The sequence below is a fragment of the Chiloscyllium punctatum genome, chromosome 39, assembly GCF_047496795.1.
Source record: "Chiloscyllium punctatum isolate Juve2018m chromosome 39, sChiPun1.3, whole genome shotgun sequence".
NCBI lineage: Eukaryota > Metazoa > Chordata > Chondrichthyes > Orectolobiformes > Hemiscylliidae > Chiloscyllium > Chiloscyllium punctatum.
Genome location: NC_092777.1, coordinates 60,932,432 through 60,957,511, shown reverse-complemented (window position 1 = coordinate 60,957,511; position 25,080 = coordinate 60,932,432). Strand labels below are relative to the sequence as shown.

At 39.4% G+C, this 25,080-nt stretch overlaps 1 protein-coding gene across 8 annotated transcripts in view; it reads right to left on the bottom strand.

Moving 5' to 3' along the window:
* The window catches only part of cep112 (centrosomal protein 112), a 577,437-nt gene that overhangs the window by 358,181 nt on the left and 194,176 nt on the right, over positions 1 to 25,080 (bottom strand). For all 8 annotated transcript variants that reach the window (XR_011954852.1, XR_011954853.1, XM_072558882.1 and 5 more), the window contains 2 exons: positions 21,438 to 21,581; positions 2,494 to 2,648 (listed from right to left, as the gene is read on the bottom strand). Coding sequence is in view for 6 of the 8 variants with exons in the window: in XM_072558882.1 (XP_072414983.1) it covers positions 2,494 to 2,648; positions 21,438 to 21,581 (299 nt within the window). In the remaining 2 variants the exon portion in view is untranslated. The remainder of the gene's footprint in view (positions 1 to 2,493; positions 2,649 to 21,437; positions 21,582 to 25,080) is intronic.

The following is a 25,080-nucleotide window of genomic DNA, read 5'->3' as shown; positions in this document are numbered from 1 at the left end:
CTCCTCTCAACTTAAAGATGTGCTACCCAGTCTAGAAATCCCCTAGCTTAGGGAAAAGACACCCGCCATTCACCTTATCTATACCATTCATTATTTTATAAACCTCTATAAGGTCATCTCTCAACCTCCCATGCTCCAGTGAAAAAAAACCCAGCCTGTCTAGCCTCTCCTTATAATTCATTCCCAGCAACATCCTGGTAAATCTCTTCTGAACCTCCCCCAGTTTAATAATACCCTTTCTATAACAGGGAGACCATAACTGGATACAGCAGTTGAGAAGAGGCCTCACCAACATCCTCTACAACCTCAACATAACGTCCCAACTCCTATACTCAAAGGATTGAGCAACGAAGACGAGAATTCTAAATGTCTTCTTAACCACCCTATCTATATGAGATGCAAACTTCAAAGAACTATGCGCTTGATCCCCTCGGTCTCTGTTTTACAACACTGCTCAAGGCCTACTCTTAATTGTATAAGTTTTATTTTTGTTGGTTTTCAAAAAGTTACAGTTCCACCATCCCATCCAGCCCTTACCATCCCTATAACCTCCTTCAGAACCACAAAACTTGATTTAAACATAAAATTCTATGTGGGTCTTGGCAGGATATATGTAAAGAGAATGTTTCCTCTTTTGGGACAATTTAGAATTAGGGGTCACTGTTTAAACATCCACTTAGAACAGACACTAGGCAATGTTTTTCTCTCAGAAGGTCATGATTGTTTGGAACTGTCTTCCTGAAACAGGTAGGAGAGCCCTGACATTTTTAAGGCAGAGGTAGACAGATTCTTGTTAACAAGAATTCTCAAAGGGGTAAAAGGTTTTCATGGGTACACAAAAATGTGAACTAGAGGTTACAATCAGATCAACTATGATCTTATTGAATGGGGAAGAAAGCTAGAAAGATTGAATGGTCTATACATGCTCATAGTTCAGATGCTCACACCCTTTTCAATATCGCACTTCTGTAATTCAGGCCCCTTTTACATCCCTAATTTTAACTGCTGTGCCATTCATGGCCAAACCTTCAGGTACCTACCTTCCAAGCTCTGAAAAGCTCTACCCTATACCTCTCCATTGCTTCCTTTTTTAAGATTGTTGTATATTATTAAGGTATCCACTGTCCTACATAGAACTGCACTTCACATTCTTTTTGACAAAGCATTATCCAATGTTTTACTCATTTTATTGCTACACATTTTATTGATGGAGCATTTTTAATTTACCCCCATACTTTTTTTTATCTAATGTATTTCAGCAAGGTTTGCCTTATTCACAGGACTTAAATTCAATTCTGCCACATAAACATTCTCTTGACAGTTGCCCTCAAGTGCAACAATTGCCAAGCATTAAAAAAAACATTTTGAGAATAGTCTGCCAATTATGGTGTACCACTTGTATCCTTCTAGTATTACAATACATTTCCTTTAAATTTTTTTTTGTCACCAGATGCAGTTGTCAGACAACCCTAATTGCCCTTGAGGTGGTGGTAGTGAACCACTGTCTCAATCCACTGCAGTCCGTCTGGTGCACCAACAAAGATGTTAGGGAAGTGTTTCCAGGACTTTGATCGATGATAGTGAGAGAACTGTAATATGTCCTAAATCAAAATAGTGTCTAACTAAGTGGGAACCTATGGATGATTGTGCTCTCATGCATTTACCGGCCTTGTCCTTTTAAGTGGTAACAGTTGCAGGTTTTGAAGGAACTGTCAAGGGAGCCTTGGTGAGTTTCAGCAATGCATTTCCTGGAGGGGACACACTGCTGGTATTAATGGTATTCGATAGGGTGCCAATCAGGTGTGCTGCTGTTTCTTGGATGGTGTCAAGCTTCTTGACCATTGTTGGAACTACATTCATCCAAGCAAATCAAGATTATTCCATCACACCTTTTTTTCTCTTTTAATTTCTACAATCCCTACAGTGCATAAATAAGCTCTTCGGCCCAACAAGTCCACACCGACCCTCCATAGAGTAACCACCCAATCCCCTACATTTAACTGCTGACTAATGCACCCAACCTACACATCTCTGAATATTGTTAACAATTTAGCATGGCCAATTTATCTAATCTTGCTAATCTTTGGATTGTGGAAGGAAACCGGAACATGTGGAGGAAACCCCAGCAGATCTGGGGAGAACGTGCATATTCCACACAGACAGTTGCCCAAGGCTGGAATCGACCCTGGGTCCCTGGCTAACCACTGAGCTAACCATTGAACTAGTGTGCCGCCCCCTTCTGATTTGTGCCTTCTAAATGGTGAACAAGCTTTAGGAAGTTACCCCAGTCAATTGAGTTTCCAGTCAACGGTAACCTACAAATGTGGGGAAATTACCCAGGGTCAGTGAAAAACATTCCCAGGTCAGGTGCAACATGAGAAAACAGTAAGGAAGGAAAATCTCTCCAGTTTACTCCGAAGTTATTCGTAAAGTACATAATGGATATTCCTGTTGAAGGAAGTCATTTCCCACAGTTTTCTGGACATTACTTACTTTAATTTTACCTCTTGCAGCTCCAGGCATATCATCTGGCAGCGCTGTTCTAGCTCTCCTTTCTCTTGGGTTAGTTTCTGTCGCACCAAAGTGCTACTCTCGGCCTCGATGGTCAACTGTTGTACACGAGCCTCCAGTTCTTTCACCATTTGGTTCTGTTGATGCAAACAACCAGTTAAGCATACTTTTCCTGCAATTGTTCGTTAAACTACAGGCTCATGGGAACACCTATTCACTGAATAGTTCATTCCTTGCTACAGCACTTTCTATAGCACATTCTATATCAGATTTTGTTTCCGGTCTTTTCAAAAAGGGCAATTTAAATTCAAACACTGAAATAAATGCACTATCTGTATCGTGAATGCTACATTCCCCATTCAATAGTCATATCAACTGTGCAATTCATGAAACACTCTCAACGAGTGAGTTCAAACTTCACAATGTTCTCTGGATTGGCAAGTCCAAAAAGGCAGCTGATGCATGAGATAGATGAGAACTTGAGTTCAGACGTTTAGTTTATAGTTCATTGAAAATCTAAATTAACATATTTCTGATCATGACAATTAAATGAAGCGCTAAATAGGGTAATAGAGGTATACAACACTTTTGGTCCAGCTTGTTCATGCCGACCAGGTTTCCTAAACTGAACTAGTCCCACTTGCCTGCGTTTGGCCCATGTCCCTCAATACCCTTCCTATCCATGTACCTGCCCAAACGTCTTTTAAATGTTGTAATTGTACCCACCTCTACCATTTCCTCTGGCAGTTCATTCGATATAGGCACCATCCTATGTGCAGAAAAGGTTGCCCCTCAGGTCCCTTTTAAATCTTCCCCCTCTCACCTTATGCCAATGCCCTCTAGTTTTGGACTTTTCTTCTTTGGGGAAAAGACTTTGGCAATTCACCTTATCTATGCCCCTCATGATTTTATAAATCTCTATAAGGTCACCCCTCAGCCTCCTATGCTCCAGGGGAAAAATGTCCCAGCCGTATGCTTTCCTTTATTGGTCAGACTATTGAGTACAGGAGTTGAGAGGTCATGTTGCAGCTGTACAGGATATTGGTTAGGCCACTGTTAGAATATTGCGTGCAATTCTGGTCTCCTTCCTATCGGAAAGATGTTGTGAAACTTGAAAGGGTTCAGAAAAGATTTACAAGGATGTTGCCAGGGTTGGAGGATCTGAGCTACAGGGAGAGGCTGAACAGGCTGGGGCTGTTTTCCCTGGAGCGTCGGAGACTGAGGGGTGACCGAATAGAGGTTTACAAAATTATGAGGGGCAAGGATAGGATAAGTAGACAAAGTCTTTTCCCTGGGGTCGGGGAGTCCAGAACTAGAGGGCATAGGTTTAGGGTGAGAGGGGGAAAGATATAAAAGAGACCTAAGGGGCAACTTTTTCATGCAGAGGGTGGTACATGTATGGAATGAGCTGCCAGAGGATGTGGTGGAGACTGGTACAATTGCAACATTTAAGAGGCATTTGAATGGGTATATGAATAGGAAGGGTTGAAAGGGATATGGGCCAGGTGCTGGCAGGTGGGGCTCGATTGGGTTGGGATATCTGGTCGGCATGGACGGATTGGACTAACGGGTCTGTTTCCATACTGTATATCTCTACGACTCTATCCAGCCCCTCCTTGTAACACAAACCCTCCAGTCTCAGTAGCATTTTTTTTTGCATCCTTTGTAGTTTAATAAAACTCTTTTTACAGCAGGGTGACCAGAATTGTATGCAGCACTCCAAATGTGGCCTCACCAATGTCTTGTACAGCTATAACTTGCATCTCAATTCCAGTATTCAATGCTGACTGATGAATGTACGTGTGCCAAATGCCTTCTGCACCACCCTGTCTACATGTGACGCCACTAAAAAAGAACTATGCACCTCTAAGTCTCTCTGTTTGACAACACACTTTAGGGTCCCACCCTTAACTATGTAAGCCCTGCCCTTGTTTGTCTTGCCAAAATGCAACACCTCACGTTTGTCTAAATTAAACTCCACCTGCCATTCCTCAGCTCACTAGCCCAGTTGTTCAAGATTCCATTGTACTCTTAGATAACCTCCTTCTCTGTCCACACCACAAATGTTGGTGTTATCCACAAACGTACTAACGTGTCTCCAATATTCTCATCCAAATCGCTTATATAAATGATGAATAACAGTGAACTCAGCACCAAGCCTTCCATCACACTACTGCACACAGGCCTCCAGTCTGAAAAACAACCCACCACCCTCTGTCTCCTAATGTCAAGTCAATTTTATATACAATTGGCTGGTTGTCCCTAGATGCCATGTGATATAACTTTAATAACTAATCGCCATGTGGTACCTCATCAACGGCCTTGCTAATGCCCATGTAGACAACATCTATCACTCTCCCCTCATCTACTTTCTTGGCCACCTCTTCAAAAAAACTCAATCAAGTTTGTGAGACACAATTTCCCACACACAAAACCATGCTGATATCCCTAATCAGTCCTTGCCTTTCCAAATGCATGTAGATGCTGTCTCTCAGAATCCCCTCCAACAACTTACTCACCACTAAATTAGGCTCACCAGATGTAGCTCTCTGCTTTTTCCTTTTTTTTTTCATTTGAGTGTATTGTTTTTGTGCCTGGTTCCAATTTCTAAGTAGATTGATTAAAGTCGGGTAAAAGATCAACAACTGGCTGAATGTTACCTAAATTTTGTTCCACATCATTGCTGAACTAATCCTGACTTCATTGCTGGAAAGTGAAATGAGAATCTACATCCCTGAACAAGTTCAATTTGTTCGCTTAATGGTTAAAAATACCCAGAAGATTTTTATGATAGGAGGGCAACCCTGACTCTCAGTTAGTGCTCTCTCTACCATTTCAGAACAAGTTGATCCTTTATTATAAACACAGTCAGTAAAGTATTATATGTGAACGGAATGTCTTTCCGTACATTCACTGTGAAATCTTTCCAAACTGGGACTGGAATTTTGTCCTGTCCTCCAAAATGTCACTGTGAAACAGTGAAGCACTGCTTTTTACACAGGCATTTCTGATACAAAAATGTGGTATTGAACATCTGTTGTTCCATAAATTAAAAGGAATTTAATGGCGAGGTCATAGAAATAATTACTTTGGCTGGAGCTCTCAAAAATACATACAGCTGTTGTCTCTTCAAGTAGATCGGACAATTACAAGGTGGCAGTACAGTCAGTTCTGTTATAACGCGATAGTTCCTTTCTCATGCCATCTTGCATTATAAAAAAATTGTGCACTTTCCTCGCCACTTAAACTAATGGGGCCGAAATGGCATTACAGCCAATACAGGTAAGGAAAGTTCACATTCTACAGATAACGGTCTAAATTCTCCAACTGTGTTAAAGCCAATTCCTGTTGAAGAAACACACTTTATAGCAGAACACAGTGGTATTTTATTCTCCACAGAAAGCATACAGTCAGCAAAGACAGTCATAGAGTCATAGAGATGTCCAGCATGAAAACAGACGCTTCGGTCCAACCCATCCATGTTGACCAGATATCCTAAATTGATCTATTCACATTTGGACCAAATCCCTCGAAACCCTTCCTATTCATATATCCAGATGCCTCTTAAAGGTTGTAATTGTACCAGACTACACCACGTCCTCTGGCAGCTCATTCCATACATGCACCACCCTCTGCATGAAAACACTGCCCTTTAGATCTCTTTTAAATCTGTCCTCTCACCCTAAACGTATGCCCTTTACTTCTGGACTCACTCATCCCAGGGAAAATATTTGGTCTATTTATCCTATCCACACTCCTTGTGATCTTATAAACCTCCATAAGGTCACCCCCCAAGGCCTCCGAAGCTCCAGGGAAAATAGGCCCAGCCGATTCAGCCGCTCCCTATAACTCAAACTTTCCAAGCCTGGCAACATTCCTGTCAACCTTTTCTCAACCCCTTTCAAGTTTCAAAACATCTTTCCGATAGGAGGGAGACCAGAATTGCACACAATATTCCAAAAGTAGCCTAACCAATGTCCTGTACAGCAACAACATAACCTCCCAACTCCTAGAACATAGAACAGGACAGCACAGTACAAGCCCATCAGCCCTTGATATTGTGGCAACCTTTTATCCTACTCTAAGATCAGACTAATCTCCATATCTTTCAATGTACTATCTTCCATGTGACTATCCAAGAGTCGCTTAAATGTCCCTACTGTATCTGACTCTACTACCACCACTGGCAGTGCATTCCATGCACTGACCACTCCCTGTGGACGGAATCTACTTCTGACATCTCCTCTGAATCTTCCACCAATCACCTTAAAATTATTCACCCAATTCCACAATGCGAAAAAGTCTTTGGCCATCCAATCTATCCATGCCTCACATCATCTTATAAACTCTATCAAGCCACCTCTCAGCTTTCTTCGCTCTAATGAGAAAAGCCCTAGCTCCCTAAACCTTTCCTGATAAGACATGCCCTCCAGTCCAGGCAACGTCCTGGTAAATCTCCTCTACACTCTCTCTAAAGCTGCCACAACTGAATACAATATTACCTAACCTGGGCTCCATAGAACTGCAGCATAATCTCACGGCTCTCAAATACAATCGCCTGGCTAATGAAAGCCAACAACCCTATCAACATGGGTGGCAACTTTGAGGGATCTATGGACGTGGACCCCAAGATCCCTCTGCTCCCCCACACTGCAAACAATCCTGCATTTAGCCCTGTATTCTGCATTCAAATTTAAACTTCCAAAGTGAATCATTTCACTTTTCTAGGTTGAATTCCATCTGCCATTTACCAGCCTAGTCCTGCATCCTGTCAACGTCCCGTTACAAACTATAGCAGTCCTCCACACTATCTACCCCTCCATCAACCTTCATGTCATCAGCAAACTTACTAGCCTACTCTTCCAATTCCTTATCCAAGTCATTTGCAAAAATCACAAAAAGCAGAGATCCCAGAACCAATCCATGCAGAACACCACTGGTCAACAAGCTCCAGGCTCAATACTTTCCACCTACCACCACCCTCTGTCTTCTACGGGCCAGCAAATTCTGTATCCAGACAGCCAGATTTCCCTGTATCCCATGCCTCCTTACTTTCTGAATGAGCCTTCCATGGGGAACCTTATCAAACGCCTTGCTAAAATCTATGTGAACAGCATTCACTGCTCTACCTTCATCAATGCATTTTCTCACATCCTCAAAGAATTCAATAAGGTTGGTGAGGCATGACCTGCCCCTCACAAAGCTATGCTGACTATCTCTAATCAAACTATGGTTTTCCAAGTAAGCATAAACCTTGTCTCTCAGAATCCTCTCCAATATTTTACACCATAGACATGAAACTGACTGTTCTGTAATTCCTTTTCTTGAACAAGGTAATAACATTTGCCACCCTCCAATCATCTGGCACTACTCCAGTGGACAGTGAGGACACAAGGATCATGACCAGCAATCTCTTCCCTTGCTTTCCTGTTGTAACCTTGGGTATATTCCATCTGGCCGAGGGAATTTATCTATCCTCGTGGTTTTCAAAATTTTCAGCACATCCTCCTTCTTAACATCAACCTTTTCAAGCATATCAGTCTTTTTCACACTGTCCTCAGAAATGCCAAGGTCCCTCTGAGTAGTGAATACTGAAGCAAGGTATTTATTAAGGATCTCTCCTATCTTCTCCAAATCCAGGCACAGGTTCCCTCTACTATTCCTGATTGGCCCTAACCTCAGTCTGGTCATCCTCTTTTTCCTCACATGTGTTAAATGCCTTAGGGTTTTCCTTAATCCGACCTGCTAAAACATTTTCATGCCCCCTTCTAGCACTTCTAAGTCTATTCTTCAGTTCCTTCCTGGCTACCTTGTAACCCTGTAGACCCCTTTCTGATCATTGCCTCCTCAACTTTAAGAAAGCTTCCTTCTTCCTCTTGACACATCCCTTGTCACCTAAAGTTCTTTCAACATAGCCATCTCTTCCTTGCCTCAGTGGGACAAACCTGTCTAGCACTATCAGCAAGTGCTCCCTGAACAACCTCCACATTTCTGTCATGTATTGCCCTGAAAAAAATCTGTTCTCAATTTAGCTGCTCCAGTTCCTACCAAAAAACATTGTAATTCCCCTTCTCCCAATTAAATACTTTCCCATACCGTCTGCTCCTATCCCACTCAATGCTCTGACCAATAAAGGAAAGCATACCAAATGCCTTCTCCACTATCCTATCTACCTGAGACTCCACTTTCAAGGAACTATGAACATGCACTCCAAGGTCTCTTTGTTCGACAACACTCCCCAGGACTTTACTATTAAGTGTATAAGTCCTGCCCTGATTTGCCTTTCCAAAATGCAGCACCTCACATTTATCTAAATTAAACTCCATCTGCCACTCAGCCCATTGACCCATCTGATCAAGATCCCCTTGTACTCGGAAGTAACCTTCCTCACTGTCCATTACACCTCCAATTTTGGTGTCATTTGTAAACTTACTAACTGTACTTCCTATGTTCACATCCAAATCATTTATATAAATGGCAAAAAGCAGTGGACCAGCACCGATCCTTGCACACCACTGGTCAAAGGCCTCCAGTCTGAAAAGCAACCCTCCACCACCACCACCACCCTCTACCTTTTAACTTTGAGCCAATTTTATATCCAAATGGCTAATTCTCCCTTTATTTCATGTGATCTAACCTTGCTAACCAGTCTACATGAGGAATCTTGCTGAATGTCTTACCAAAGTCCATATAGATCACATCCACCAATCTGCCCTCATCAATCCTCTTTGTTACTTCTTCAAAACACTCAATCAAGTTAGTGAGACATGATTTCCCACACACAAAGCTATGTCGACTATCCTGAATCAGTCTTCGCCTTTCCAAATATATATGAATCCTGTCCCTCAAGTTTCCCTCCAACAACTCGCCTACCATCGATGTCAGGCTGACCGGTCTATAATTTCCATGGCTTTTTCTTACAACCTTTCCTAAATAGCAGCACAACCTTAGCTAACCCCCAGTCTTCTGGCACCTCATCAATGAGTAGCAATTATACAAATATCTCAGGAAGAGACTCAGCAATCACTTCCCTAGCTTCCCACAGATTTCTAGGGTACACCTGATCAGGTCCAGGTGATTTATCCACCTTTATGCATTTTAAGACACCCATCAGCACCTCCTCTGTAATATGGACATTTTTCAAGTTTTCACCATTTATTCCCCCACATTCTAGACCTTCCATATCCTTCTCCACAGTAAACACTGATGTAAAATACTCATTTAGTATCTCCTCCATATCCTGTGGTTCCACACACAGACTGCCCTGCTGATCTTTGAGGGGTCCTATTCTCTCCCTCACAGCCATTTTCTCCTTAATGTATTTATAAAATCCCTTTGGATTCTCCTTAGCCCTATTTGACAAAGCTATCTCATGTCCCCTTTTTGCTCTCTTGAATTCCCTCTTAAGTATACCCCTACTACCTTTATACTCTTCTACGGATTCACTAGAACTCTGCTGTCAGTATCTGATATATGATTCCTTTTTTTCCCTTGAGCAAGACCTCAATTTCTCTAGTCATCCAGCATTCCCTAAACCTATCATGCTTGCCCTTCACTCTAACAGAAACATACTGTCTCTGGGCTCTCATTATCCCATTTTTGAAGGCTTCCCATTTTCCAGCCGCCCCTTTACCTATGAATATCTGCCCCCAATTAATTTTGAAAGTTCTTGCCTAATACTATGCTTAGCTTTCCCCCAATTTATAACTTTAACTTTTAGGTCCAGTTTATCCTTTTTCATCATTATTTTAAAACTAATAGAATTATGGTCACTGGCACCAAAGCGTGCCCCCATTGACACCTCAATCACTTGCCCTGCCTTATTTCCCAAGAGAAGGACAAGTTTTGCACATACTGAATCAGAAAATTTTCTTGCACACACTTACCAACTTCATCTCCATCTAAACCCCTAACACTATGGTAGTCCTGGTCTATGTTTGGAAAGTTAAAATCCCCTACCATAACCACTCTCTTACTCTTACAGATAATTGAGATCTCCTTACAAATTTGTTTTTCAATTTCCCGCTGACTATTGGGGTTTTATGGTACAATTCCAATAAGATGATCTTAACAGGGTAAATAGCAAAGATATCCAGATCCTCTAAGAAATTATCAGAAAAAAAATCACAAGCTACTTTGCTTGGGAATCTAAACAGATACTTTCAGTTGTTTTCAATCACAAGGAAGAGGATAACATAAGGAAACCAGATATGTATAAAGAAGACAAAATATATACAAAGGGAGGCATATCTTCCACACAATGGAGTCAGCAAATAAGTCAGCCTTTCTTGAAAGGAAGTACAAAAGTGGTACTCCACCTCTTGCCTGTTGGTATTCACAGTCATTCCATAAGTTTCCAGAGCTAATGTAAGCACTGCAATGACTTCACGTAAAATGAAATTGAGATGATCAGTGACCAAGACTTACAATTTATTAAATCATTTCAACTTTCATACTTGCCAGAGTGTGATGGCTGATGAGTAACCTGAATGACAGTTATAGAGTCATAGTTTCATACAACATGAAAACAGACCCTTCGCTCGCTCGTCTATGCTAATCAAGTTTCCCAAACTAAACCAGTCCCACTTGCTAGCATTTGGCTCATATCCCTCTAAACCTTTCCTTTCCATGTATCTGTCCAAATGTCTTTTAAATGGTGTAACTGTACCTGCATCTACCACTTCCTCAGGCAGCTAATTCCATTTACGGACCGCCCTCTGTGTGAAATAAATTACCCCTCATGCTCCTTTTAAATCTTTCACCTCTCCCTTAAAAATATACCCTTAGTTTTGAAGTCCTCTATCATAGGGAAAAGACCTTTGGTATTCACTGTGTCTATACCCCTCATGATTTTATAAACCTCTATATGGTCATCCTTCAACCTCCAATGCTTCAGTTTTATAGGGTGGAAATTTTACAGCCAATTTTAACCCTACCCACCAGTGAGAGGAGGAGGATCTGGAATTAAAAATCAGCCAGGTGACTTATCGAGTACCATCCAGCTCCAAGCCCTCAATCTGAACTCAGGATTCTGAGCAAGTCCTTGTAAACATGCAGATCAGAGTCAGATGGTGTTCTTAAATTCAGCTAAAATTTCAATCAATGACCTGAAGGAGGATGCGATTTCAGTTACATGCTTCTCTAACCTCCATATTTATACAAGTCGTTCTGCTATAATACAACAGTTGTGTTCCTCTGCAACCTCACGTTATGGAAAACCACTATAGAAAATCATGCTGACCAAACATGAATTACAAAAGAACAATCTGTATGTCTCTCCACTGCATCACTACTATCAGGTGCTCTAGATACAAGCAAATTCTTGGATCCTCTGCTGTTCTTTAACTGTACTCAGTGATTTAACTATGTGATCATTCTTACTGAAATACCTTTTTATTTCTGCAGTTAGACACTTGATCAATAATGCTGCTCTTTGTTCTTTTTCAATTTCCCAATCTTCTCCAAAGATCCTATAGGTTGTAACAGTTAGCTTCTAATCATGCCAGCTTGTAGTCTCTAATAGTTACCATGTTAAACCCTTTAAACTGAATTTGTGCTACTGTTTCAGCTGTTATACCATGTGCAGTAGTGTTCTTATGTATGGCATCTTGCAACTGTACAAATCTAAGCCCAAATTTAACAGTACTGTAATTTCAATGGACTGTCTCAAATTCTAATGTAAATTTTCAATAGATCACATTTATTCACAACGTAATGTCAGAAATGACAATCTTCACGCGAATGACTGTGTTTAAACATATGTCATCACTTCAACATTGAAGGCAAACCAGAGAAGGTTCACTAGACTGATATCAGGAATGGAAGGACTATCTTACAAGAAAAAGTTGAGTAGATTAGGCCTGTACTCATTGAATACAGCAGAATGAGAGGTGACCTTATTAAAACATATAAGATTCTCAATGAACTTCACAGGGTAGATGTGGAAGGTTGTTTACCTTCTGGGAGAGTCTGGAACCAGAGGGCATGACCTTAGAACAAGGAGTTGCTGATTTAAAAGTGAGAGGAGGGGGAGTTTCTTCTCTCAAAGACCTGTGAATCTGTTGAGGCTGGATAATTAAATACATTCAAGACTGAAGTAGACAAATTTTTAATCAGCAAGGGAGTCAAGAGTTTAAGGAAAAGCAGGAGAGTTGAGTTGAAGATTTGTCAAATCAGCCATGACCTCATTGAATGACAGAGTAGATTTGAAGGGCTGAATATCCAACTATTGCTCCAAGGTCTTATAGGTTCGTGGAATGCTAAGGTGCCTGAGAATTGCTGGAGATTGGGATATTGTCAATGGTAAAGAAATTGTGTCTCCAATTTCTATAACTTACTCCCTAAACCCCTTCATCTCCTATTCCTCGTTTGACTAAGTTTTAGGCTAATATTTCTTTTCTTGGTTATACTCTGCATTGTTTATGGAATACACCTTTTTATGTCATTCTGTTAAACATTCTATACAAAGTTTTGTATGAAAAGTAACAGTAAAAACACATTAAACTAATCAGCTGAAAATTAGACTTTGCAGTGGTTTTAAATAGATAGTATGCGAGTCTTTCTAGTCCTTGTAAAGCAAACACATTCTGCAAATACACAGCTAAACTAACACTTTTATATTTTAATTTATTATTTATAAGCCCACAGGTGTTTTTGAACTCTAGTGGTTCAGCATTTTCTTTTGGACTATTACTAAATGAAATTTGCGACTGTTCCAACATTCTATCAAGAAACCATCTCGGTTATTTTGTTTCAAATTCAATTATGATCTCCCATTGTCCTGTTTGTAGTCGAGAGCCATATCCTGTACATAAGAAATTGACTAGCAGATAAGTGAAGCAGGCAATCCCAAATGAATCTGGAAGGATAACTGCAAGGTGGGGGTGGGGGGGGGGGGGGGGGGAAAGGGACAAAAAAATCAATTAGCAGAAGCAGCTGGTGATGACAGCATCATTGTTGGAAATGACCACCAACAGATCAAGGTAGCATACTAGATTCACAAAGGTCTGCAAACTCCATTATATCCAACAGTAACACTGATTACATGTACTTATGAGAGCTATAGTGAGAGATATGTAGCTCATGCACAATCACCATTAAAAACCTCAAGGAAGATAAATAGCTTATCTTTAAACATGCTTGTTGAATTAGCAATTTTTGAGAAGATTTGTATCTCAGGTTGATGCCAAGTATGTAAGTTAGCTTGCTGAGCTTGAAGGTTTGTTTTCAGACGTTTCGCCACCATATTAGGTAACATCATAATGTGAGTGTCTCCGACAAAGCACTGGTGGTATGTCCTGCCTCTCTATCTAAAGGTCTTGGTTTCTTAAGGGGGGGGGTGATGTCATTTCCGGTTCTTTTGTTCAAGGGAAGGTAAATGCAATCAAAATCAACGTGGTTTTGATGAAGTTCTGGTTAGAATGCCATGCCTGGAAGAATTCTCGTGCGTGTCTTTGCTTCGACTGTCCTAGGATATATGTATTGTCCTAGTCAAAGTGGTGTCCTTCTTTATCTGTATGCATGGAAACTAGTGATAGTGGATCGATTCTTTTCGTAGCCAGTTGGTATTCACGTATCCTGGTGGCAAGTTTCCTGCTAGTTTGCCTGATGTAGTGTTTTTTTACAGTTTTTGTATGGTATCTGCTAAATGATGTTAGTTTTGCTGGTGGTATCTATTGGATGCTTTAGGTGCATTAGTCGCTGTTTAAGTGTGTTGCTAGGTTTGTGGGCTACCATGATGACAGGGGGCCTGAGTAGACTGGAAGTAATTTCTGATGTTTCTTTGATGGTGGCTATAGTGTGGCTATAGTTTTTGGTTGCGTTGTGTCTGCTTGTTTGGATTTGTTTCTGAGGAATCGGCAAATTGTGTTTATTGGGTACCCATTCTTCTTGAAAATGTTGTATAGATGTTTTTCTTCTGCTTTTTGTAGTTCTTGGGTGCTGCAGTGTGATATAGCTCATTGAAATAATGTCTTGATGCAGCTCCGTTTGTGGATGTTGGGATGATTGCTTCTGAAGTTAAGTATTTGGTCTGTGTGTGTTGTTTTTCTCTACCCCCTGGTTTGAAGCTGTCCGTTAACTGTATGTTCAACTGTCATGTCTAGGAATGGGAGTCTGTTGTCATTCTCCTCATCTTTTGTGAATTTTATGCCTGTCAGGATATTGTTGATATAACAGCAAGATAGAAGAGGACGAAATAATGGTCTTCTTTGACATTACAGCCCTTTTCACTTCAATTAACATCGACCTGGCCAAAGAAGCACTGGCATCACTTCGGGTAAAACCAGGATCACAAACACCAGACAGCACCAACTTCATCAGCAAACATCTTCAAGCCAGTGGACCATGCCTCACCACCCACTTCACATTCAATAACAAGACTGACAAACAATTCAACAGAACACTGATGGGATCACCAATATCAGGGCTCATAACAGAAGCAGTAATGCAGTAATGAACCTGTCCTTCCATCTATCCAACCCAAACTTTGGGTCCGCTGCGTAGATGACATCCTTGTCATCAGAAACGGAACAAATTAGAAGAAACATACAACACCATCAACAATATCCTGACATGCATAAAATTCACAAAAGAGGAGAAAATTATGAAATGACATAAGGAGTTATGTTCTAAACCAACTAGCTAAAAATGTCATTCTTCCTTTCCAAATGAAATAATTAGGTTAAGTAAATCGCTCTATATTCTCAAAGGTGTAGCAAGTCCAGTAGATCAGGAGATTTTTTCATTAATAAGTTTGAAACTGACAGCTGTACATACTGCTTTTAAAACTATTTCTCTGATGAGAGAAAGGTCAGTGACAAAAACCAGTCACAGATGCAACTCTTCCCAACAATAAAACCAGTCGTTGTTGTTGTTACTGACTATGCCTCACTGAATCCTCAGAGCTCAACAATGGTTTTTAATATAACCTACCGAAACTGAAAGATATTTATTCATTTTAAGTTGGTTTTCAACATTATTGGTTAGAGTATATTTAATAGCTTATTTGAAGATAGAAGAAACAAAATTTAGCTCTCATTCTTTAGACCAAAAATACAAATAAAATGAATAACCATAAGGAAGTCAAGTAAAAATGACATGATAAAAATCTAAAGAAGTTTAACAATTTTATAGGGTTCTTTGTTCCAACTCCCTCCCCTGCCCCCCACCTATCTGAAGTGATTTGCTTTTTGGGGAGGGTATGTTTCAATCCGATCAATTGCTTTCCAATACTTTGCCCAAATACCTAACCGCTCCATCAGTAAAGCCATCTGCTTTTGAAGATAAAACAGTCAAGCCCTAGGAAAATAGAAACAAAACTATGCCCGAGCCTGTTCCTCCATTCAATTAGATTTTAGCTCATTTATATCCCAACTCCATTTACTTGACAGTTCCATTAAAAAGAATAAAAACTTTGAATCTTTCAATCAACTCCCAAACCTCAATTTCAGTACCTCTTACATTGAGAGTTTCCTCATGACTCAATATTATCGTAACTACAATTACAAGTAAAAAGCGAATGAGAGGTGTGATTCCTTCAACAGGCTAGCTTTAATTTGAAAGTTATATCAAGTTCTTCCATAACAGGAAATAGATGATTTTAGCTTACCAAATCCTTTAACCAGGTTAAATATCTTGATTACACCATTACACTTAAGGGGAAACAACTCTAATTTAACCTCACAAACCCTGCTTTAACTGTGAAATTTACACTGCATCTCTTGCAAAATCAATATATCCTTCCCCAGGTAGAAATGCCCAAAACTGAACAGAATATTTCAGGGTCCAATCCTTTCCAACCAGACAGTTACATACCAACTTTCCAGCAAAGATCACTGATTAGTGTTCAAGAGCTGAATTTTTCCTCCTTAACTCAAGGATCACAAAGTTATTGAGAATATTCCATCATATAATGGCCTAACAATGAAGACAATCACACAGGTTGAATTTACATTTTTCTAAACTTGGAATTGTTTTTGTATTAATAGCTTCTCTTGTACTAAAACAAACTACCTGCTCTTGTCGAATGCAAAAAGCACAATTTAATAAACACAACTATACATTGGACTGCATAGTCACATCTTCAGACTCTGAATTAACAACAAACCTAACTTTCCAAGGTGAGATCAAGGAATTGGTCTTTATGGTGAGCGTTTAATTTTTATTAACTCATTGCTACCATCAGGGGATTTTCTCCAAATCAATTAGTCACTAATGCTGCACATAAAAGAAAACCTTTTTGCATTTTTGATGGGGCCAAGGAATACTATTTTCAGCAATTAAGTTTTAACAATTAATTCAAGTATGAACATTCGCCTTGATTAAGTTTAAAATATCCTTGCTCTCCATTACAAGGGTTCCTTCTCCATTAAGAACTCAATATTATCGTAACTACAATTACAATTAAAAAGCGAATGAGAGGTGTGATGCAGTACTGAACCTTTTGTTTGACATTTTTGGTCTTTGTCTTCTGGCCCAGAAAACATAAGCTTGATGCCACTGAAACACGATACAGATAAACAAGCTTTATTTCAACAATTAAACCTATTACATAAAGCAATACTTTCATGTGACCGCAACTGACATGGTCAAAGGTTAACAGCAGCCAAGATATCAAGTGAATACAAAGATAATTAAGGGATTAGTAGACTATCTCCTACATTCTGTCCTGCTTAGTTGCATCTAGTAATGGGTACTTGTATATGTCAGTGTCAGTCACACAAAAGCAACATTCTGCAAGCCTCTCAAGTCCAACTGCCCCTTGTTTACACTCCCATCTGACACTGAACTACATCAAGTATTAAGCAGAAAAGGCAACTGCCAAAAACTCACAGGAAGCAGGACGCCCTGTGGTCATCTGAAAAGCCAAAGTGAGTACGATTACATTGTTGACTGTAGATGAAGAGAATCATGCTCTTGCTTCAGCTGGAGGCTGTAAAATGTGATAGAGTTGAAACGTGGGTTTTCACATGTTACTCCTTTTCTGGAACATCTTCATTTTTGCCTACAGTGTAAGTGGCTGTTTTGGATTTTCTACTTACACATCAATCCCAATTTATGTTTTGAGACAAAAGTTCCAGCAGTGCACGGCAATGACCATATTGCTAGACTCATTTGGTGAAAAATACATCTTTAATTTTAAAACTAACTTCTCTTATAGTGAATACTTTAATAATCAAACAAGCTACATCCCACTAATAACCTGCAGCAGCCACTTTGTAAAATGGTTCCTCTGAATCTAAGTTACTGTTGCAGAACTAAGTTCACTTCCATCAAGGTGCAATTAAGAGCACAGGGCAGGAAACAGCTCACTGCATTTCCCTCCGAAATAACTAAATTCAATTATGTTTGTTTCAAGATCTTCTACAATATTATTTATGACAAGTGCTCTACTTTCAAAAACAATAGATACTTCGGAGGGATCAGAAACCATCATTTTTACTAGGGAATGACAGTGACCTTTTGGGAGGTCATTTTATATACCTTCTGACTTAAATTCACCATGGATGCTAAACTAGGGCTACCCATCTCTATTTTCACTTGAAGAACATAAGTTGATCTTTCTGCTCAATACTTATTAATCATCTAGCTTCAGTAGAGACTCTAATACCTCAAGGTCCGAGCTATACCTTGCACATTCATTTTGTCAGGGTGTTGTTAGAAATATTCATAAGGCTTAGGATAGTTGTCGAGGAGAGGGGTGAGGGCAATGGGAAATGGAGGTGGCATGAGGTTGAACGGGAATATAATATTTTATGCCAAACATCAAGCTACAGGACAGTATGCACCCATGGTGTCAAACTGCTTTCCTCTGTCACAGGCTCCTGACTGTTGGTGTCTGTTCTTTCCTTACCTACCATCCCCTGTGCTATTCACACATGTTCTCTTCCTTTATTTTAATTTGTTTCCAAATGACTCATCGGGAACAGTTCAGAAAAGGTTTACTCACTAGGTTGATTCCTTGGATGAAGACATTGTCTTGTGAGGAAAGAATGGCAGGTTGCGTCCATACCCATTGATCTTAGATGAAAGGTGAACTCATTGAAACATAAGGTCTTAAGATTTGAGGGGCTTAGCCAGGTGAATACTGAGACAATTTTTCCTCTTATGGAGGAATCTAAAATTAAGGGGCAGAGTTTAAAAAAAAATTGAGGTCTCCCACTTAAAGCTGAGATGAGGAGAAATTTCTTCACTCAGAGGGTCATGAGGCTTTGGAATTCTCTTCCACAGACAGCAGCAGAGGATGGGTCAATGAATATATTCAAAGCCAAGTTAGACAGATCTTTGATGCACAAAAACATCAGGGTTATTGGCGATATTCAGAAAAGTGGAGTTAAGGTCACAACCAGATCAGCCATAATTTTATTGACTGACAAGATAAGTGAGTAAGGCGCATGATAGGATAGCAGGAAATGGTGTGTGCTTGACATTGGTTAAGGGGAGAGTGCAAGTTTCAGGTCTGTGTATGTTTCAGTCAAATCTCAATAAGTTCAAGTACGTTTACATTTGTGCACAAATATGAGATAGCATTGCTTTAATGCTACTCTATTCACACTGATTATGTGCATCAACAACTTGGATTTTCTTTCGTGAAGGAAATAGTCTGGACAACGATTTAATTTACAGTGACTGAATGTTCTTTCATCTTAAAGCATTCCCTGAACTCTGCAGTGTTTAATTATTAAATCCTAAGCGGTGCAATGGAATCAGTCTGCTTTTGATGGGTCCAAATTCAGGCCTGCTGACAGGAAATGTTTAATCCTTGCTTATTTTAAGTAAGGTATGACAAGTGGTGCATGTGAATTTTTTTCAATACTATGCTCTTCTAATGATGCAAAGTTTACATTCTTTACTCTCTGGATTAATCAACTTCCACTTTACAAGATATTCACAAAAAAACAGAAATCAAAAGTCACTGATTAGTTATTCAAACTAACAAAATAATTTAAACTACATATACAGTTTACTACTCCATGTCAGATCAATCAACTCACAGCACAGTGCAGCTTAATTCACTTATGAAAGGGAAAAAACATTTAACACAGCAACTGATGGCAATGATTTCACTTCAAGCTCATCATATCTGGTGAGTAAAGGTTTCATTTAAATCTAACGAGTTTCAGAAATTGTACGCTTTAAGAAATAAGCCAAACAAAAAATGCCAGTACAGCAAGTTCTTATTTAAAACCTTTTTTAAAGTTTTTTTAAAAATTTGTTTCTTTCTTATGCCCTCTCTCCTTATTAAAATGCCATTCCTCATTTTAATGTCTATTACGTCCTGATCCATCTTGCATCATTGCACTTCTCATGTTATTATAACAAGGGCCCCTGATCATAATATTAGAATTCATAGCATTGTATTAATGCCCTGCAGGCAACATTTTTTTTAAAGAAGTAGTTCTCTGATCAGAGACTGTGGTAAACGTACTTGTTTAAAATTTCTCTCCTGTTTGCATTTGTACTAATATTTTGGACTTATACTGTACCTATACAGTACTGCACTGAAAATGTCTTTAAAGACTTCTCTTCAACCAAGAAGTGTGGTATCTGACTGCAGCGTTTCTTTCATTTTTTTGAGTATCTCAGCTAGAAATATGTAGTGCTTCATGTATGGTACAGTAACTCAATTTGTACATTGCCTTTTCTAGCTAAAAACTGTTGCCAGGAACTTAACCCTGGCTTTAACTCCAATACCTGAGGGGAAACAATGCTGCATTTTAAAGTTGTGATTTTCAGCCCAACTTTAAGTGAGGATACCCTGTAAACAGTGCAATAGTTACTTACCAACATAGTTATTGAACATTGCTGAAAATAAAGACATGTTGTTGAAGCATTTTGTCTTACACTCATCAGCAGTACTAATTGATGAAGCATTGGCATGGAGAAAGCCAACGGGAACTGTCAGCTGCAGGATAGTTGAATAAAGTATAACGTTTGAACATATTCTTTGACACAGAAATAGACCATATCAAAGCTATTTTGCATGATAGTGTCTATCTTTATCAGACCATTGTTCATTTGGTATCACACAAACTCAAATTTACAAAAGCGACCAGTTATGCTCAAGTACCCAATCTACCTCAAACTATCCTGCAACAGCACAGTTATTTAAAAATTTGAATGACACGTTAAGCAAGCTGTCTTCACACTGCTACTATGCGGAGGTGATGCAAGTGATCGTTTCCATTAATGGGATGCTGCCATCAGTTCAAAATAACATTCTGCCTACTATACAACTGAGTAATATTGTGAATGAAGTTTACTTCATTCTTATAGGTTTAGCTTTGACAAAGTGGTCTCTCACTGAAATACAAACATGTAATGCTGTAGATTTGGTTTCAACAATAAAATTAAAGTTTATTACACAAAAGAAATGAGGATAAAATCAGATAAACCAAACTTTACAGGCAATGCAACTTTAAAGATTTTAAAACATATACAACACATTGCAGTCAACTAATCCCAATAGCACCCTTTACATTACTCTGAGGGAATTCTCTTCCCTATCACATATAGAATTTGACTTAACAGAAACTTAAATTTGCAGTTCTGAGGATCTGATAGCCTCTTCCTTGAGTCTTCATATAACTGAGCATGGCATTTCTCAGTTTCAAATAACCCCTTCAGGTTTTGAAGCAAACACCGCTGTTCTGGAACTTCAAAACTAAACTCATTATTATACCAAGGGAATGTATTTGTTAACTGTTCTAAACTATTTCCCAGTTTTAGAAGCAACTGTTTTACATATGTAGCTTCCACCAAGACATCTTCAAAACTGCCACCAAAAAGGAATTCTTTTCATTCTGAGTGTTTCCCCAAGCTGAAAAGAATTCTACTCTAGAAACTTCTAAGTGAAGCCTAAGCACTACATTGACTGTTAATGAAACATTGTCAAGTTTATTAAAGTTTTTTAAAAAGTTACTTACAGTGGTCTTAGTCTGAGTGGCATATTCTATCTCCATTTTGCTAAGGCGTGAGTTGGTGTCACTGAGGATTTCCTGAATGTTCTCTGTGTGTTTCTTCTGCAGTTCAAATTTCTCTTGCTCCAGTTCTGCTACAATATTGTGTAACTGCAATATATATATATATATATATATTTATTAATAAAGAACGTGCAAACAGATATCAACTGAACCTGATGACTGTTTTTAACAGCACCAAAAAACAGTTTTATGACCGTCCCCTATAATCTAATTATTGGATCGCTAATGCAGAAAGCAACCTGTGGTCACTTGAGGATAGATGCAACCACACAAACAAATTACAACATGTCTGCATGTCTGCCAGGAATATAAAAAAAACAATTGAAGATACTGACAGTACTTTACAAGTCTGGTGAAGTTTGCAAGAGAAAATTTAGGACCAAAACATTGAGCATCTTTGAAACACTACAACAGGGATCCTGGTATTTCTGTCACCATCCTGCAATGAAATACAGATATTAAAATATTTCTAATGACTACATTCAAAGTATTACATTAATCAGATTGAAGGAAATTTTACACATAACTGAACATAGGATCAGGAATAGGCCATTCATTCATTCAAGTCTGTTCCACCATTTAATGAAATCATGGCTGACCTGCAGCCTAAACTATATACCTGTTTTTTCACATATACAATTAAAGACTTGTGCCATGTACTATATAGGATATAACTGGTTTCTGCCTTATTCCTGTATGATATGTAGAAACTCTTCCAAAGTGCTTAGGCTCATAGGAGAAGATGTTACAAGATCTTTGCTTGGATGCACTTAGAACATCTAGCAAAAGCAAATACTACATGGACAAATCAGCAACTGTACATATACAGGAACCCATCTAATTTTCTGAATTTTTATGTAAAGGAAACTTACTTATTGGCTTACAACTAGCCTCATCTCAGCAGAAGGTACAGCAGTTGACCTTCTGGGAGATTGTAGAATTTCACAAAATTACAATGTGCATTTCACATAATGCAGGATGATCATGCATTAAAGATAAAACCCAAATATTTTGATTTGGATCAGAATGCCAATATCCAACTAAAATCAAACAAATAGGTATGTACTTCCCTTTCTAGGCATTTTCTGGTGTGATCTCCCACCATTAGTCTTCATAAAAATAGTGGTTTGACAAACCATACAGGCAGCAGCATACTGGATCATCACTGAAATGATGCCCCATTTTGTATAAAGACGCATCCATATGTCCAACGAGAGACAATCTAACCACGATCTCTTGTTATTCAATGCCATTGCTGTCACCAAGTACCCCATTGTCAACACCCTGGTGGGTTACCAGTGACAAAAAACTGAACTGGATTCGCCATATAATTTTAGTGGCTACAACAGCAGATTCAAACCCTAAATCTCCAAAGGCACAAATTAGGAGTGTGATGGAATACTCCACGCTTGCCTAGATGCATGTAATTCCAACAGCTGTCAAGAAGAGTAACACTATTCAGGACAAAGCAGCCAACTCGACTGGCACCAAATCCACAAACACTGACTCCCTGCACTACTGATGCTCAGTAGCAGCAGTGCGTGCTTTCTGTAAGGTGCACTGCAGAAATTCACCGAGGCTCAATGCGATAGTTCCATTCTTGCGCGATCTTGCATTATAAGAAAATTGTGCAATAGCCATTCCATTTAAATTAACGGAGCCAGAATCGCATGGTAGGCTATACAGGTTTGGAAAATTCATGTTCTACAAATAACAGTCTAAACTCTTCATCACATTAAATCCAATTCACATTGAAGAAACGTGTTATAGCAGAACTGTCTGTACCTTCTAAACCCACATCCACTACCATATAGAAGGATAAGAGCTGTAGATACATGGGAGCACCATCACCTGCAAGTTCCCCTGCAAGCAATTCATCATACTGAGTTGGAAATGTCATTCCTTCAATGTCACTAGATCAAAATTCTGGAACACTCTCTTCTAGCAGTGTTGTGGATCTCCATTCAGCACACAGACTGCAAGGGTTCAATGCCACAGCTCAGCAGCACCTTTTCAAGGGCAACTAGGGCTAGTCCAGCTAACAATGGCTACATCCATAATGGACAAAAAAAAATCCATGTTTAAAGGTCCCAGTTTCACTTTGATAGCTACTGAGAGAAGGCAAATATGCAAGGTGAATGGGTGCCAGGTAGATTGAGGATAGGGTATGAGGTGAGTAAGGGGATAATTTGCCAAGTGGGTGAAGGGCTACAGGTTGCAGGGGACAGGTCGATTGAGAAGTACAGTTGGTGGGTATAAAATTGAGGGGTTAAGATAGCTGAGGTGTCAAGGCTACTCAGCTTGGGGTGAGGGCGAGTTGAAATTGGTGTTTGGAGGGATTTTAGGGTGCATTTATAGCTAGCCAAGATTTAGGGGAGGTTTTATCCTTCAATTATTTTTGTTAATTTATTAAGTGTGTCAGCACGCTCTGAAGAATCCAACCCAAATGCAGAGTTGAAGATTTTTCAGAGGTCCAGAACACTGTGTAGTCAGTTTGTCTTGGTGGAGAGGAGGACTGTTGTATTTCCTCAGAACTGGCAGATGAGACTATGGCACCAGATACTGTCAGTCTGGTCCAAAGTTCCCATCCAGGTCAACATAATTTCCGTGATCTCTGAGCAACTTTCAGGAAATAAAGTGTCTTTTGCTATCTAGATACCAGAGGATTAGTGCCAAATTTCAGTAGTAGACAGTAAGGTTAACTCCTGAATGAGAGGGACACAATGTTTGTTTACAGGAGAGACCAGTGACAAATGAATGGAAGTTTGTACGAGAAGGTACAGATAGAGCAAGGGAAAAAGAAAGCAACACACTCGTGCATTTACTTAGCACCTTTAGGATGTCTCCATGATAATGGATGATCTTGAAATACAGTCACTACTGTTATGCATGATAAAGAATTAAGCAGCTTATGCACAAAGTCCCACAAAAGGAGCATCATACACACATCCCATGAACAAATAAATTTAGAAAGTAAAGTGAGTAAATCTAATTTGCTCAAACCACTCCATCACTACAATTATTGATGTCCATATTACCAATAAAATCTTTCCTTTCTCTCATTCGCGTCCTTCCACTGACATGACCCCCTGACTTTCCTCCTTCAAGTTCAAGTATCCCTTGTGTATTGCTTGTAACTCTCCCCCAACAAAATTAATCACTACTTCAGGGTCACCGTGAAGAACAACAATATTTCCTAGCTGCCTTTTCTTCTAAAACTCTTCTCTCCTACACCACAATGTAAGAAGCTTGCTGATTCCAAATGACTAGGTTAGGTCAAGCCTTGAACCGACAACTTTCAATACCTTCTATCATAACTTATTTCACACATTTTCCATGACAGCCACCTCCTACTCCACTAATACTGTTCCAAATAAACTACTGGATACCCAATTGCACTTCCTTGTCCTCATGGTAGCTGACATTATAAATTGTTTCTCCAGTCCCATACCCTTATTTAAAACAAAATCAATCCACTGCTCATAAATTCCATTCTTGATCCCTAAATCCTTGCAAATGACTATGCCCCTCCATCTTTTCTAAACCAGAACATTTGAATATGCTGGCACCTACCAAACTGTGCATA